Here is a 17,366-nt window from a genome sequence, read left to right on the forward strand (position 1 = left end):
ACTGAACTAGAACTGAACTAGAACTGAACTAGAACTGAACTAGAACTGAACTAGAACTGAACTAGAACTAAACTAGAACTTAACTAGAACTGAACTAGAACTAAACTAGAACTGAACTAAAACTAAACTAGAAAATCTTCAACTTCACCTCTGTGCAACATACTCTGCATTAAAGAACAAAAATAATGTTTCCTTTTTAAAGGATTCATTTAACCATAAACTCTAAAGGTATTTATTGGTAACACACGAAAACACTAAAGTGTTTGTCAAAATAAAGGCAAAAATCTACACTTATAATATGGGTTCACATACTCTTGTGCTCAAATGTATGACGATTTAATTCTATAAATCCGATTAGAAGAAATTTTTCCCCTTACAACATTAGAATTACAGTGAAATCAGCAACATATGTATTTAGTACAAGGACCAAAAAAGGCAAAAATGAAAAGAAAAAAAAATAAATAAATTCGATTCCTTCATTGTCCATGGCATTCTAATTGGCATAATGAGGGTTATATTTTTTATACGTATTAAACCTGTCATGTTTTAATGGAATTCTATATTACAATTCAATGGTTTTGGTTTAAGAATGCATAAATTTTGTTTAAGGTAACGTACAAAACAATTTGCACTGGATATATAAATGTACTTACAAGAACCTAAATTAATTGAGTATAATTTTCTCTTCATTATTATTTTCTGCTTTTATTTTTTTTTTATCTTTGATGTAATTGGTTTGTGGATTAAGATGGACTTTATATGATTTCTAATATGTTTAATTGATGCGTATGTGTTGAGATTTAATGTTAGACACAAGTAGTTATATTTAAGAAATAATTCCAATATTAATTTGTAATGTAGAATTTAAGTCAAATGCTTGATGCAAACCCCCCCCCCACATCATGCTAATTAAAATATTCCCCAAATAATCCCCCAAAATTAAATATTATCTTTTACTTTGTGGCTTAATGAAAGGGCTATTAACTTTCAACCTTCAAATTGTCATTAAATATACGCCATACACCTCCTGTCAAACTGGTCTCCTGTTCGACCATTATAAAAGTCTTTGTTTATTACAAAATTAATGCTTTCAGAGCCGTGGCGTTAAATTAAACTTATACCATAGAAAATTACGAAAAAAAAATCCTTTTAATCATAAAACTTTAACAAAAACTTCTTAAAAGGAACCAAACAAAAAAAGAAGAACATCATAACAATTAATGACAGATATATAAGTTTGAAGAACAACCGAACGACGAAAATGAAAAAAAAAACTTTTGAAAAAATTTCATCGTTGATGATTTAAAATGTGTAATAAAAATGAAATAAAGCGAAACTAAAAAGCTAAAGAAAAATAATAAAAAATCTACCAACAAATTGAACATAAAATTCACCTGACATTTATGGTTAATTTATATGTGCAAAATATGTTATTTTAAGCTAAATTAAATAAACGAAATAAAAAACGAATCGAAACGTAATGAAAGTCGGCACAGAATGTATAACCATCGATATTTTATAGCAAATGACAAGATTGGTAAGTTGTGAAAAAATATAATAACTTAGAGGTATATATACATACATACCCACACCAACGCATTTATATTAGGGTCTCTTTTATAAAAAAATGGTGATGTTAGTTTTTTAAATAAAAGTTGCTCTAAACCTAAGAAACTTCTTTATAGAAATGTATGACAACTTTTTCTATAAAAATGTTGCTCTAGCAAAGACAACTTTTTCCATAGAAATGCTGCTCTAAGAGAGACAACCTTTCATATAGAAAAGTTGCTATAACAGAGTTGATCTAATTGAGACAAGTTTTTATATTGAAAAGTTGCTCCAACAGAGACAACTTTTTCTATAGAAAAGTTGATCCAACAGAGACAACTTTTTCTATAGAAAAGTTGATCCAACAGAGACAACTTTTTCTATAGAAAAGTTGCTCCAACAGAGACAACTTTTTCTATAGAAAAACTGCTCCAACAGAGACAACTTTTTCTATAGAAAAGTTGCTCTAACAGAGACAACTTTTTCTATAGAAAAGTTGCTTTAACAGAGACAACTTTTTCTATAGAAAAGTTGCTCTAACAGAGACAACTTTTTCTATAGAAAAGTTGCTCTAACAGAGACAACTTTTTCTATAGAAAAGTTGCTCTAATCAGACAACTTTTTCTATAGAAAAGTTGCTCTGATTCAGACAACTTTTTCTATAGAAAAGTTGCTCTGATTCAGACAACTTTTTCTATAGAAAAGTTGCTCTGATTCAGACAACTTTTTCTATAGAAAAGTTGCTCTGATTCAGACAACTTTTTCTATAGAAAAGTTGCTCTGATTCAGACAACTTTTTCTATAGAAAAGTTGCTCTGATTCAGACAACTTTTTCTATAGAAAAGTTGCTCTGATTCAGACAACTTTTTCTATAGAAAAGTTGCTCTGATTCAGACAACTTTTTCTATAGAAAAGTTGCTCTGATTCAGACAACTTTTTCTATAGAAAAGTTGCTCTGATTCAGACAACTTTTTCTATAGAAAAGTTGCTCTGATTCAGACAACTTTTTCTATAGAAAAGTTGCTCTGATTCAGACAACTTTTTCTATAGAAAAGTTGCTCTGATTCAGACAACTTTTTCTATAGAAAAGTTGCTCTGATTCAGACAACTTTTTCTATAGAAAAGTTGCTCTGATTCAGACAACTTTTTCTATAGAAAAGTTGCTCTGATTCAGACAACTTTTTCTATAGAAAAGTTGCTCTGATTCAGACAACTTTTTCTATAGAAAAGTTGCTCTGATTCAAACAACTTTTTCTATAGAATAGTTGCTCTGATTCAAACAACTTTTTCTATAGAAAAGTTGCTCTGATTCAGACAACTTTTTCTATAGAAAAGTTGCTCTGATTCAGACAACTTTTTCTATAGAAAAGTTGCTCTGATTCAAACAACTTTTTCTATAGAATAGTTGCTCTGATTCAAACAACTTTTTCTATAGAAAAGTTGCTCTGATTCATACAACTTTTTCTATGCTCTGATTCAGACAACTTTTTCTATAGAAAGGTTGCTCTGATTCAGACAACTTTTTCTATAGAAAAGTTGCTTGGATTCAGAAAACTTTTTGTATGGAAAAGTTGCTCTGATTCAGATAACTATTTCTATGGAAAAGTTGCTCTGATTCAGGCAACTTTTTCTATAGAAAAGTTGCTCTGATTCAGACAACTCTTTCTATAGCAAAGTTGCTTGGATTCAGACAATTTTTTCTATAGAAAAGTTGCTTGGATTTAGACAAATTTTTCTATAGAAAAGTTGCTCTAATTCAGACAAATTTTTCTGTAGCAAAGTTGCTCTGATTCAATTTTTACACAGAAAAGTTGCTTGGTTGCTTGATTTGGGGCATGTATTGCTATAGAAATATTTTCCTGTTCTTTTATATAGAATATTTTTAAACTTAAGTGTTTGTTTTATTTCTTTTGTTGTTGTCTATATTTTGTTATCTTTAAAAAACCAGCAACTTTTTTGTTTGTGGGTGTTACTGCTACTGTTGCCTTCCAAATGATGTTACATTTCAATACCTCTTGTGTGTGTGTGTTGATACAGGTACTACATTTTGCAACAGCATAACCAACAGGCATTTGTCAACAATAAAGAAAAAGAAAACACTTTAAATGTCCTTGTATTGTTTTCAACTCTTACTTTTACGAACCAAAAAAATACTAACAACAAGGGTTATCGCAATGACAATTGTATGCTGCAACTGCCACAATAAAAGTGCTTCACTTACAGTAGCAGTTAGATAGTTAGTTAGTTTTGCTACTTTTGTTGTTGTTTAAATTTAGTTTGTATTGTTTCTTTTGCAATAAAAAAAGCAAATAATAGATAAAAGAAAGTGCAAATGACAAAATTTTATTTATTTTAGAGTAAAAATTAAAACTGAGACTCTAAACGACAAATTTATTGTTGCATTGTAAGTTTTGCATAAAGTTTTTCTTTTCTGAAAAGGATTCCTTTAAATAGAAGATAATAGAAGTTAAATGGTTTAAAAAAGAAGTTTTGTGGGTTTTCTATGAGAAGCAGAAAATATCAGTAATTTAAAACTAATGCCTACTTTTAGGGTTTTATTTTTACAGCTTATTAAAGTCTACTTTTAGGCTGTCATCGAAAAAATCTTTAAATTTTAATATTTTCCTTTAGAAATATCTTTCAATTACTTATTTTATTGCAATTGTTTGTATAAACTTCCGTTTGTCTGTAAACAGGATATAAAAAATGAAAAAATTCCTTAATAATATTATTATTATTATTCATCCTGTTTAATATGTTGCTGACACAATAAATACCAATAACATTAAGAATATAACGTAAGTGACAGCAATACAAGAAAACATAAAAAAATATTTGAAATTCTATACAATAATTTCCTGTTTTTTTCAGCTGCTTTTCATCTTTACCTTTATTTATTTTCATTTCCGTTATGAGTTAACAAATCCTTTTTTTCTTCGCTCGCTCTCTCCTTTACACTTTACTTTCACAAAATTCGTGCCAAGAATATAAAATCATTTAAATAAATTGTTATAATTTTCTTTTGCTGAAATTATAATTCATCATCCCACTGACAAAAAAAACATGGTCTTTAATATTTCTCATCCTTTTTATACTTTTATGGCCATTTTTTGATGGCCATCAATTTTAATCACCTGCTTTTTTACTCCTTTTTACTCGTTTGCGTATTTTTTCTTGTTTTCATTTCTGCTTTGTAATTAAAACAATTGGACTTAATGAGCATTTGTTTGACGCCATTGTTTTTAATTAAAGTTTTTAATTTATTCAATTGTTTTTATTAAAAAATAAACACAATAATCAACCTTAAAGCAGGCAACGTTTTTCTATATAAAAAATTGTTTTGATTTTTTCTTTAGAGAAGTAGTTGAGAAGTTGTAACCTTTAACAAACCACTTTTTCAGCAGAAAAAATTTTCAATTTCCGACAACTTTTGCTATAGAAAAGTTGCTCTGAATCGCACAATGTTTTCTTTAGAAAAGTTGCTATAAATCGGACAACTTTTTCTAGAGAAAAGTTACTCTGATTTAGACAACTTTTTCTATAGAAAAGTTGCTCTGAATCGCACAATGTTTTCTTTAGAAAAGTTGCTCTATTTCAGACAACTTTTTCTATAGAAAAGTTGCTCTATTTCAGACAACTTTTTCTATAGAAAAGTTGTTCTGATTGAGACAACTTTTTCTATAGAAAAGTTCTGATTCAGACAACATTTTCTATAGAAAATTTGCTCGGCTTCAGGCATTTTTTCTGCAGAAAAGTTTCTCTGATCAAACAACAACAATCAAACAACTTTTTCTGTAGAAAGTTTGCTTTGTTTAAGACGACTTCTTCTATAGAAATGTTGCTCTGTTTAAGGCAACTTTGTCTGTAAAATACTTGTGATGTTTAAGACAACTTTTTCTATAGAAAATTCGCTCTATTTAAAAAAACATTTTCTATAGAAAAGTTGTTTTGTTTACGACAACTTTTTCTATAGAAAAGTAGCTCTTTTTAAGACAACTTTTTCTATGTAAAGTTGCTCTGTTTATAGCAACTTTTTCTAAAGAAAAGTTGCTCCATTTATAGCAACTTTTTCTAAAGAATAGTTGCTCTATTTATAGCAACTTTTTCTAATGAAAAGTTGCCCTGTTTATAGCAACTTTTTCTATAGAAAAGTTGTTCTATTTAAGGCAACTTTTCCTATATAAAAGTTGGCCTGTTTATAGCAACTTTTTCAAATGAAAAGTTGCTCTATTTATATCAACTTTTTCAAAAGAAAAGTTTTTTTGCAACAACTTTTTATATAGAAAAATTGTTCTGTTAAAGACAACTTTTTTTAAAGACAACTTTTTCTTTAGAAAAGTTGCTCTGTTTAAGCAACTTTTTCTTTAGAAAAGTTGCTCTGTTTAAGCAACTTTTTCTAAGGAAAAGTTGCTCTGTTTAAGCAACTTTTTCTTTAGAAAAGTTGCTCTGTTTAAGACACCTTTTTTTGAAGACACCATTTTCTGCAGAAAAATTGCTCTGTTGAAGACAACATTTTCTATAGAAAAGTTGCTCTGTTGAAGACGCCATTTTCTATAGAAAAGTTGCTCTATTTAAAACAAAATTTTTTACAGAAAATTTGCTCTGCTGAAGACAACGTTTTCTATAAAAAAGTTGCTATGTTCAAGATAACTTTTTCTATAGAAAAAAAAATGTTCTGTTTAAAACAACTTTTTATATAGAAAGGTAGCTGTGTTTAAGGTTACTTTTTCTATTCTTCTACATTTCCCTTTAGCAATTTTTTTTTTTTAAATATTGCCCTCAAATTATCAACTACTAATATCAGCATATAAAAATCAATCCCTAGTGAAAACATATAAAAAAACAAATCCTTAAATCAAGATTTGTATTAAAGCAAAGGAAGAAAGAAAGAAAAAAACGATATTTTCACAATTTGAGAACAATTTTCACATGTTGATAAAACATGTTCTGATATGGTTGGGATATATTGGTGAAAATATTTATCCAAAGGCATTTACATCTATGTATGTATCTAAATACTCATGTGTAAGTATGTTGGGTTTGTATGTAAATAGTTATTGCCAGAGATATATATTTGTAAAGTAAACACGAAATAAGTATTTTCTAGGAATATTTTATTTATTTTTTTATGTAAATTTTTACAAGAATGAGGGTGTTATAAGCATTTGTTGTTGTGGGTATGAGAGTGTATAAAAATATATATTTTTTTAAAATTCTTAATGTCAAAAAAGCGGAAATTGTATACGAAATAAATGTTGAATTGAAAATGTGGAAATTTTTAAAGAAATTCAACAAAAATCAGTGACAATTTTTGTTTTTATAAATTTTCAGTTATTTTCATATTAAACAAAATTTTATTATATTTTTTCGTTCTTTTTTCAAATGATCTCAATTTCTTTTAGTCCAGACTTAAAGGTATCAATCAAAAATTATTTGTTTAAGTTAAAAAATTCTTCTTTTATAAAGATTGTCATAAAGTACAGTTGATCAAATAACATCATTTTATTTCAGTAAAATTCCACTAATCCTTTCTTAAGCCATCACTCTCCTCCCACTTTCCTACTTTTTAACTTAATTTCTTATTTTTATTACCTTTTTTTATTGCTGTTTTTTATGTTTATCTTTGAAAAATCCTTTAATCCTTAAAAACAAATATAAATAAATACAAAAAAAACTAAAGCTGTAAACATAAAAATGAATTCATTTTCATTACATTTGACATCGGTATTCTTATTTATGATGTCACGTATATAACTTTTTTCGTTATAAATTAAACCTTTAAGACCTACGAATAACCAACCATCCAACCATCCAACCAAACCAACCAAACCAACACCTTTTATATTAAATCTTCACAAAAACTTTTATGAGTTTGCTCACATATTAAAAAATTATTATAAGTGAAAACACTAACAGCAGCAAGGAAGAAAATAATAATTATTATTAAATATTCAATAGTAAAGAAAACAACAAGAACATTTTAATTATAAAACAAACTTTTGTCGGAAGAAAATTTTCTTCAAGAAAAAAGTTGTGTTTATGTTAAAGTTATACATGGATAAAAGTTGTTCACAGCAACAAAACTAGAACAGAACTAAAACAGATCTAGAACAGAACTAGAACAGAACTAGAACAGAACTAGAACAGAACTAGAACAGAACTAGAACAGAACTAGAACAGAACTAGAACAGAACTAGAACAGAACTAGAACAGAACTAGAACGGAACTGTACTGAACAGAACTAAACAGAACTGAACAGAACTGAACAGAACAGAACTGAACAGAACTGAACAGAACTGAACAGAACTGAACAGAACTGAACAGAACTGAACAGGACTGAACAGAACTGAACAGAACTGAACAGAACTGAACAGAACTGAACAGAACTGAACAGAACTGAACAGAACTGAACAGAACTGAACAGAACTGAACAGAACTGAACAGAACTGAACAGAACTGAACAGAACTGAACAGAACTGAACAGAACTGAACAGAACTGAACAGAACTGAACAGAACTGAACAGAACTGAACAGAACTGAACAGAACTGAACAGAACAGAACTGAACAGAACTGAACAGAACTGAGCAGAACTGAACAGAACTGAACAGAACTTAAACATAACTTAAACATAACTAGAACAGAACTTAAACAGAACTAGAACAGAACTAGAACAGATCTAGAACAGAACTAGAACAGAACTAGAACAGAACTAGAACAGAACTAGAACAGAACTAGAACAGAACTAGAACAGAACTAGAACAGAACTAGAACAGAACTAGAACAGAACTAGAACAGAACTAGAACAGAACTAGAACAGAACTAGAACAGAACTAGAACAGAACTAGAACAGAACTAGAACAGAACTAGAACAGAACTAAAACAGAACTAGAACAGAACTAAAACAGAACTAGAGCAAAACTGCTTGAGCAACATTGTAGTTTTATTTTTCCTCTAATGTTTTTTTGTTTTTTTTTTGTTTTAATATTATTAAAAATCAATTTAAAATTTGTTATTCAATTACTTTCAGTTTCATTTGAATGATTATATTTTTTTCAAAATATATTCAATGCAAATGCAGTTTTTTTTATACAAAACGTACAGTATGTAGAAGGAGGATAATATATGAGATTTTACAACTGAAATACTGATGACGTGTTTTCTTTTTGTGGTGGACAGTCATCAATTGCTGATGATGATGTTGTTGATGCTGCTGCTGTTGCTGTTCGTGTCGCTGTTGACACATGTGATAAATTGCGTAATTGAAAATCAAATGAATTTATTTGCATTTTTTTTGGTGAATGCACATATTTTCAACTTAATGATTGGGTTCTGAAGTTCTTCTATTTTTAAGGCGTCAATTGAATAAAAGTCTTTTTATATTTAATTTTACAAAACTCTTTAGAATTTTCAATTCTGGACATTTTCGTCCAGAATTTTTTAAAAAGAACCCAAAATATTTTATTAGAGAAACAAGTAATTTTTCCTCCAATTTTAATGAATTTCAATTTGTGGTTAGTGGGTGGATGTGAGTGTGTGTTAAAACGTATGAGTTATTTACTGGAAAAAATATTAAATACTTTTTGAAAATATGTTCAGCATAAACTTAACCAAACAGTCGTTACCACTGTTTATACTTTTTTATGGTTTTTTGGCTGAAATACAAGTAATTAATGTAAATAAATTTTAAGCAGGAAATGCAATAAAAGAAAAAAGGTCATAAAAGACAATTTTTGTTTCTTCTTTAAGAAAAAGTTTCTATCAAACGTACAATATAATAACATTGCAAAGAACTAAGCTTCAGTTTTGTTATTTTTTTAAAAAAATGTTATTTAAGTACTTTTTTAAGTTTAACACAAGTATTGTACACAATTAAATACATGTATACTTTATATGGCTTAAAGGGTTGTGTTTATATTATAAAAAAAATATTTAACAACATATACAAAAACTTTCTCACATATATACACACAATTACAAATACAAACAAAATTTAAAAGTAAATGAGGGTGACATATGTGGAATAGTAATTAAAAGGCATGTGTTATAGAGAAAAGTTGCTGTAAATGAGAGCAACCTTTTCTATGCAAAAGTTGTCATGAATCAGACAATTTTTTCTATAGAAAAGTTGCTGTGATTCAGAAAATTTTTTCTATAGAAAAGTTGCTTTGATTCAGACAACTTTTTCTATAGAAAAGTTGCTCTGATTCAGACAACTTTTTCTATAGAAAAGTTGCTCTGATTCAGACAACTTTTTCTATAGAAAAGTTGCTCTGATTCAGACAACTTTTTCTATAGAAAAGTTGCTCTGATTCAGACAACTTTTTCTATAGAAAAGTTGCTCTGATTCAGACAACTTTTTCTATAGAAAAGTTGCTCTGATTCAGACAACTTTTTCTATAGAAAAGTTGCTCTGATTCAGACAACTTTTTCTATAGAAAAGTTGCTCTGATTCAGACAACTTTTTCTATAGAAAAGTTGCTCTGATTCAGACAACTTTTTCTATAGAAAAGTTGCTCTGATTCAGACAACTTTTTCTATAGAAAAGTTGCTCTGATTCAGACAACTTTTTATATAGAAAAGTTGCTCTGATTCAGACAACTTTTTCTATAGAAAAGTTGCTCTGATTCAGACAACTTTTTCTATAGAAAAGTTGCTCTGATTCAGACAACTTTTTCTATAGAAAAGTTGCTCTGATTCAGACAACTTTTTCTATAGAAAAGTTGCTCTGATTCAGACAACTTTTTCTATAGAAAAGTTGCTCTGATTCAGACAACTTTTTCTATAGAAAAGTTGCTCTGATTCAGACAACTTTTTCTATAGAAAAGTTGCTCTGATTCAGACAACTTTTTCTATAGAAAAGTTGCTCTGATTCAGACAACTTTTTCTATAGAAAAGTTGCTCTGATTCAGACAACTTTTTCTATAGAAAAGTTGCAATGATTCAGACAACTTTTTCTATAAAAAAGTTGCTCTATTCCAGACAAATTTGTCTAAAGAAAAGTTATACTGATTCAGAGAAAAAATTTTGTTTTATTTAAGACAATTTTTTCTACAGAAAAGTTGCTCTGATTTAAAAGAAAAACCTATTGTTGTGGTCTCTGTTAGAGCAACTTTTCTATAGAAAAAGTTGTCTCTGTTAGAGCAACTTTTCTATAGAAAAAGTTGTCTCTGTTAGAGCAACTTTTCTATAGAAAAAGTTGTCTTTGTTAGAGCAACTTTTCTATAGAAAAAGTTGTCTCTGTTAGAGCAACTTTTCTATAGAAAAAGTTGTCTATGTTAGAGCAACTTTTCTATAGAAAAAGTTGTCTATGTTAGAGCAACTTTTCTATAGAAAAAGTTGTCTATGTTAGAGCAACTTTTCTATAGAAAAAGTTGTCGTGTTAGAACAACTTTTCTATAGAAAAAGTTGTCCTGTTAGAACAACTTTTCTATAGAAAAAGTTACCTCTGTTAGAGCAACTTTTGTATAGAAAAAGTTGTCTCTGTCAGAGCAACTTTTCTATAGAAAAAGTTGTCTCTGTTAGAGCAACTTTTCAATAGAAAAAGTTGTCTCTGTTAGAGCAACTTTTCAATAGAAAAAGTTGTCTCTGTTAGATCAACTATTCTATAAAAAAAGTTGTCTCTGTTAGATTAACTTTTCTATAGAAAAAGTTGTCTCTGTTAGAGCTCCTTTTCTATAGAAAAAGTTGTCTCTGTTAGAGAAACTTTTCTATAGAAAATGTTGTCTCTGTTAGAGCAACTTTTCTATAGAAAAATTTTTCTCTGTTAGAGCAACAAAAGTTGTCTTTGTTAAAGAAACTAATACATAAAAAAAGTTTTTGTAGAGCAACTTTTGTCTGGAAATAGTTGTCCCTGTTAGAGCAACTGTCTATTGAAAAAGTTGCCTCTTTTAGAGCAACTTTTCTCTAGAAAAAGTTGTCTCTGTTAGAGCAACTTTTCTATAGAAAAAGTTGTCTCTGTTACAGCATTTTTTCTATAGAAAAAGTTGTCTCTGTTAGAGCAACATCTTTATAAAAAAAGATGTTTCTGTTAGGGCAACTTTTCTATAGAAAAAGTTGTCTATGTTAGTTGTCGCTGTTACAGCAACTTTTTTATATAAAAAGTTGTCGCTGTTACAGCAACTTTTTTATATAAATAGTTGTCGCTGTTACAGCAACTTTTTTATATTAAAAGTTGTCTCTGTTAAAGCAGCTTTTCTTTAGAAAAAGTTATCTCTGTTAGAACATTCTTTTTGTTGAAAAAGTTGTCTCGGTTAGAGCAACTTTTGTAAAGAACAAGTTGTGTCTGTTACAGCAACTTTTCTTTAGAAAAAGTTATCTCTTTTCATAAGGAACGTTGATTCTATTAGAGCAACTTTTCTATAAAAAAATAAGTTTTCTCTGTTAGAGCAAATTTTCTTTAGAAAAAGTTCCTTGTATTCGAGCAAGTTTTCTCTATTAGGAAAACTTGTTGTGTCTATTAGGAAAAATTTTCTAAAAAAAAGATTAGTCTATATTCGAGCAATTTTTCTATACAAAAAATTTGTCTCTGTCAGTCCAACTTTTCCATAGAAAGGATTGTCTTTATTCGAGCAACTTTCTTCAGAAAAAAGTTTAAATATTTGAGCTTTTCCTATAGAAAAAGTTGTCTCTGATTTCGCTTTATATTAAAACATCTTTCACGTTTTTAATTAGTATTAAACAGTAAGATTTCCTTACATGTCTAACATTCTTTGAAAATCGAATTTAATAAACTTTAATGATCTGGCCGTTTTTGAAATAATGTTGTTTTTTATGTTAGAAATACGATAAGAGATAGTTTGTTAAATAAATTTGTGACTCTTTATTAAATAACAGCACCTTTACACTGCATAGTACAGCATATAATCATTAAACTTTTTATCTACCTTTTATTTTGGTATGTGTTTTAGAATCACTTTACAAAATCCACACAAGCGTTCAACAGGATACAGTTTTTCGGATCAAAAAAATATAAAAATAAATTAATTCTGCAGGTTAACGGACGGATAAATGTAACCTGTCGCTTTTATAAAAATAAATGTATATATACATAGATCTTTAAGACACTTTCACTGCCAAAAAAAGAGGAAAACACACATACATACAAAAGAAATACGAAAACAAAACACCCACATACCAAGGACACTAATATCCTGTATACGTCTTTTACACATATACATATGTATGTATGTATGTATGTATGTATGTATGTATGTATGTATGTATGTATGTATGTATGTATGTATGTATGTATGTATGTATGTATGTATGTATGTATGTATGTATGTATGTATCTATAGCTGTGTAATAAGTAACTCACCTGCAAAAGTAACAAAAGCAAAAAAAGTGTCGAGAAATAATAAAAAAAGGACCATTTCAAAAAAAAGAAAAGAAACATTTTATCCAGTGTTAAATTAACTTAATGTATACGTTTATGTTAATTCAAACATTTAGTATACATTTTTGTTGTTTATTTCCATTTAACTTTGGCTTTAACATTTCTTGTTTTATTCAGATATTTGTTTGTTTGTTTGTTTGTTTTTAGTCTTAAAAGTCTCTTATGTTTTATTCTATATATATTTATTTATTTTAGATACACTTCATATCACACAAGATATTTTTATATACTTAAAATTCTCTAAACATTTCCAGAAATGTCGTGGGTTAGATGGGCGAACGTATTTATAAAAATACACATTCGCAACATACCTTGACTGTGAATTCGTTTGTGAATATTTCATTTAGATTATTCTCTATTCGATGTATTTCACAAAAACACTTTATGACTTGGAACACATAACAGTAGTAGTCTAGTGTACTTGACTAAGTTGGTTGGAAGGACACAACGAAAGAAAAGATATACAGAAAATAGTCCTAAAAGTTTATTACACAAGATTTAAGATTTAACAACAAATACTTAATGGAATATTCAAATACAGTAAAGGAAAATAGTTAAGAAAATATTTCAATATTTGAAAAAAAAAAAAAACATTTAGTTGACAGTACTTGTTGGGCAACTCAACAGAGTGGTCGGAATATATATATGTTGTTTTCTGCTTCCATTTGTTAGTTCTCTTGGTTTCCTTTTCGTTTCCAATTATGTGCATTTTTAACCCTTTTAGCAAAGTCTTTGCTACTTAAGAATTTGAGAAAAGGAAAAGTTGTTCCAACACAGGCAACTATTCCTATAGAAGAGTTGCTTTAACAGGGACAGCTTTTTATACAAAAAAAATTGCTCTTACAAAGTTGCTCTAACAACCACAACTTTTTCTCTACAATTAAAGAAACCGAGACAAATTTTATTATAAAATGGCTGCTTTAATTGCCTAATATAGACAATTTTTTGTAAAGACAATTTGCTTTAGCATAGACAACATTTTCTATTGAAAAGTTGCTCTAACATAGACAACTTATTCTGTGGAAAAGTTTCTCTAGCATAGGCAACTTTTTCTATAGAAAAATTGCTCTAACATAGACAATATTTTTTATAGAAAAATTGCTACAACATAGACAACTTTTTCTATAGAGAAATTGCCCTAACTTAGAAAACTTTTTCTATAGAAAAGTTGCTCTAAGATAGACAACTTTTTCTATATAAAAGTTTTTCTAACATATACAACTTTTTCTATAGAAATATTGCTCTAACATAGACAACTTTTTCTATAGAAAAATTGCTCTAACATAGATAATATTTTCTATAGAAAAATTACTCCAACTTAGACAACTTTTTCTATTGAGAAGTTGCTTTAACGTAGACAACTTTTTCTATAGAAAAGTTGCTTTAACATAGACAACTTTTTCTATAGAAAAGTTGCTTTAACATAGACAACTTTTTCTATAGAAAAGTTGCTCTAACATAGACAACTTTTTCTATAGAACAACTTTTTCTATAGAAAAGTTGCTCTAACATAGACAACTTTTTCTATAGAAAAGTTGCTCTTACATAGACAACTTTTTCTATAGAAAAGATGCTCTAACATAGACAACTTTTTCTATAGAAAAGATGCTCTAACATAGACAACTTTTTCTATAGAAAAGTTGCTCTAACAGAGACAACTTTTTCTATAGAAAAGTTGGTCTAACATAGACAACTTTTTCTATAGAAAAGTTGGTCTAACATAGACAACTTTTTCTATAGAAAAGTTGCTCTAAGATAGACAACTTTTTCTATAGAAAAGTTGCTCTAACATAGACATCTTTTTCTATAGAAAAGTTGCTCTAACATAGACATCTTTTTCTATAGAAAAGTTGCTCTAACATAGACAACTTTTTTCATAGAAAAGTTGCTCTAACAGAGACAACTTTTTCTATAGAAAAGTAGCTATAACATAAACAACTTTTTTATAGAAACGTTGCTCTAACAAAGACAACTTTTTGATAGAAACGTTGCTCTAACAAAGAAAACTTTTTCTATAGAAAAGTTGCTCTAACAAAGACAACTTTTTCTATAGAAAAGTTGCTCTAACAGAAACAACAAAACAAAGACAACTTTTTCTATAAAAAAGTTGCTCTAACAGAGACTACCTTTTCTATGGAAAAGTTGTTTTAACAGGGACAAATGTTTCTATAGAAAAATTGCTCTAACAGAGACAGCTTTTTCTATAGAAAAGTTGCTCTAACAGAGACAGTTTATTCTTTAGAATAAACTGTCTCTAGGAAAGTAGGTATAACAGGTACAACTGTTTCTATGGAAAAGATGCGGCAATATTGACAACTTCTTCTAAAGACAAAAATGTTTCTGCAGACCTTTTCTACAGAAAAAATGCTCTAAAGGAGAAAGCTTTTTCTTTAGAAGAGTTGTTCTAACAGAGACAACTTCTTCTACAGAAATGTTGCTCCAACAAAGACAACCTTTTCTATAGAAGAAAGAAGATGTTCTAACCGAGATATTTTTCTATAGAAAGGTTGCTCTATTAAAGATATGTTTTTCTACAAAAAAAGGCTGATCTAAGAGAAACTTTCTAGCGTTTTCTATAGAAACGTTGCTCTAACAGAGCAACTTTTTTATGGATAAAATTCTCTAACACAGGCAACTTTTTCAATAGAAAAGTTGTTCTAAGTGAAGTTACTTATTCTATAAAAAAAAAAGTTGTTTAAACCGGGACAACTTTTTCTTAGAAAAGTTGCTCTAACAGAGAAAACTTTTTCTTAGAAAAGTTGCTCTAACATTGGCAACTTTTTTTCTATAAAAAATTTCTTTCAACAAAAATATTCATACGGATAACTTAGTCCAACAAAGACAAAAATATTCAATTTCATAAATAATTTCACAATAACGAAAACGTTTTACTTTAATAAAAGAAAAACTTAAAAACTCAAGAATTTTTTATCTATTGTTCTACATTCAAAACATTTTACTCAAATCTTTTTTTTTCAAGTTTATAAAAAGCATACTGTTCAAGAGGATATATCTGGTTATCGCAATGGGTGGTATGTCCAAAAATAATAAAGGTTCACTTATAGAACGTTTTTGGGAAAAAAAAAACTAAATTTAGGAAAAAAATATAAATTTGTATGTATTTAGTTTTTAACAGCTACTTCTAAATGCTGTTAACTTTAGAACACTAATTTATATGTCAAAAACACAAAAAAAAAAACTAAAAATAAATAGAATTTGAAAAAAAATTAAAATACGAGAAAAAAAGAAATACGAAATGTGTTTAAAATTTCTCATTAACAATAGAATACGTACAACAAGCTGTTGAATTTATTTGATTTTTTAACTATTGATTAGAGTTTTTAGTAAAAAAAGGAAGTATAAGAAGGATATACTCTGAAGATTTTGTATTTTTATTGTATAGTTACTATCTATATTCCTTAAAACTTACAAAAGATGGCAAAACATTGTTAATATTAAATTGTTTACATTGAGGGCACATTAGACGGTGACAACTCAACCCTGTACTGATTTTTATAGAAGACTACTGTGTCTAAATTGAACACATAATGTGCTGAATTAGTTCTTTAGGATTGGGTTGATCTATATCAATTTATTTTTATAAGTTCATCTACAGGAAATGTTTCTCCTACCTTTGCAGGAAGGGTATGTTAGCAGTTGTTATTCCTTTTGTAACTGTAATAATTTTGAAAAACAAATCTTAACCATTTTCATTCTTAATCAGAATAATCGAATCATAATTATTTCAAATTGCCACGTAATTAATTGCAATTTAGATAGATAGATAAGGAGTGAGATCGAAAAATTCTTAACATACATATATGTTTATAAAAAAGAAACCACTAAACTTACAGCTTTATTTTTTTTTTATTTGATTCAAATTATTATTACAATTTACAAAAAAAATATTTTTATAGTATTAATCACTAGTGATGAAATTTTGAACCCTTTTCGGAAACCCTTCCATTAACGTTTTTATAGTGCTTTCTGTCACTTTGCTCGAACATGTAGTCCATCTCCGTTTAAAATCTTTTGGACACCTTTTTTGTACTCTTCAATTCTCTTTTAACAAGAGCCCAATATCTCTCCACTGGCCTTAGCTCCGGGCAGTTTGGAGGATTTGCCTCTCTTGGTACAAATAACACATTATTGTTCTTGTACCACTCAAGGACTTGTTTACCATAGTGACAGGATGCCAAGTCAGGCCAAAAATAAGTGGACACATTATGAAGTCTTATGAATAAAGCAGCCTTTTTTGTAAACATTCCTTGATGTAAATTTCGGTAATTATAGAGCCCGTTGTAACAAATGATAGGCTTCTTTTGCCGCAACTGCATATTGCTTGCCATACCAAGAACTTTCTGGGAAATTTTGTCTGCTTTTGGGTCCTAAACTTTTCTTCAACATTCCCTCGAGCATCAG

General features: G+C 28.5%; 1 protein-coding gene across 1 annotated transcript in view; it reads left to right on the plus strand.

The window, feature by feature from the left end:
- The first annotated feature begins 1,525 nt into the window (after positions 1-1,525).
- The window catches only part of LOC111688322 (5-hydroxytryptamine receptor 2A-like), a 24,949-nt gene continuing 9,108 nt past the window's right edge, over positions 1,526-17,366 (plus strand). The window contains exon 1 of the mRNA XM_046954164.1: positions 1,526-1,537. Within this exon, the coding sequence (XP_046810120.1) occupies positions 1,526-1,537 (12 nt within the window). The remainder of the gene's footprint in view (positions 1,538-17,366) is intronic.

This window comes from Lucilia cuprina, chromosome 6 (genome assembly GCF_022045245.1).
Source record: "Lucilia cuprina isolate Lc7/37 chromosome 6, ASM2204524v1, whole genome shotgun sequence".
Lineage (NCBI taxonomy): Eukaryota > Metazoa > Arthropoda > Insecta > Diptera > Calliphoridae > Lucilia > Lucilia cuprina.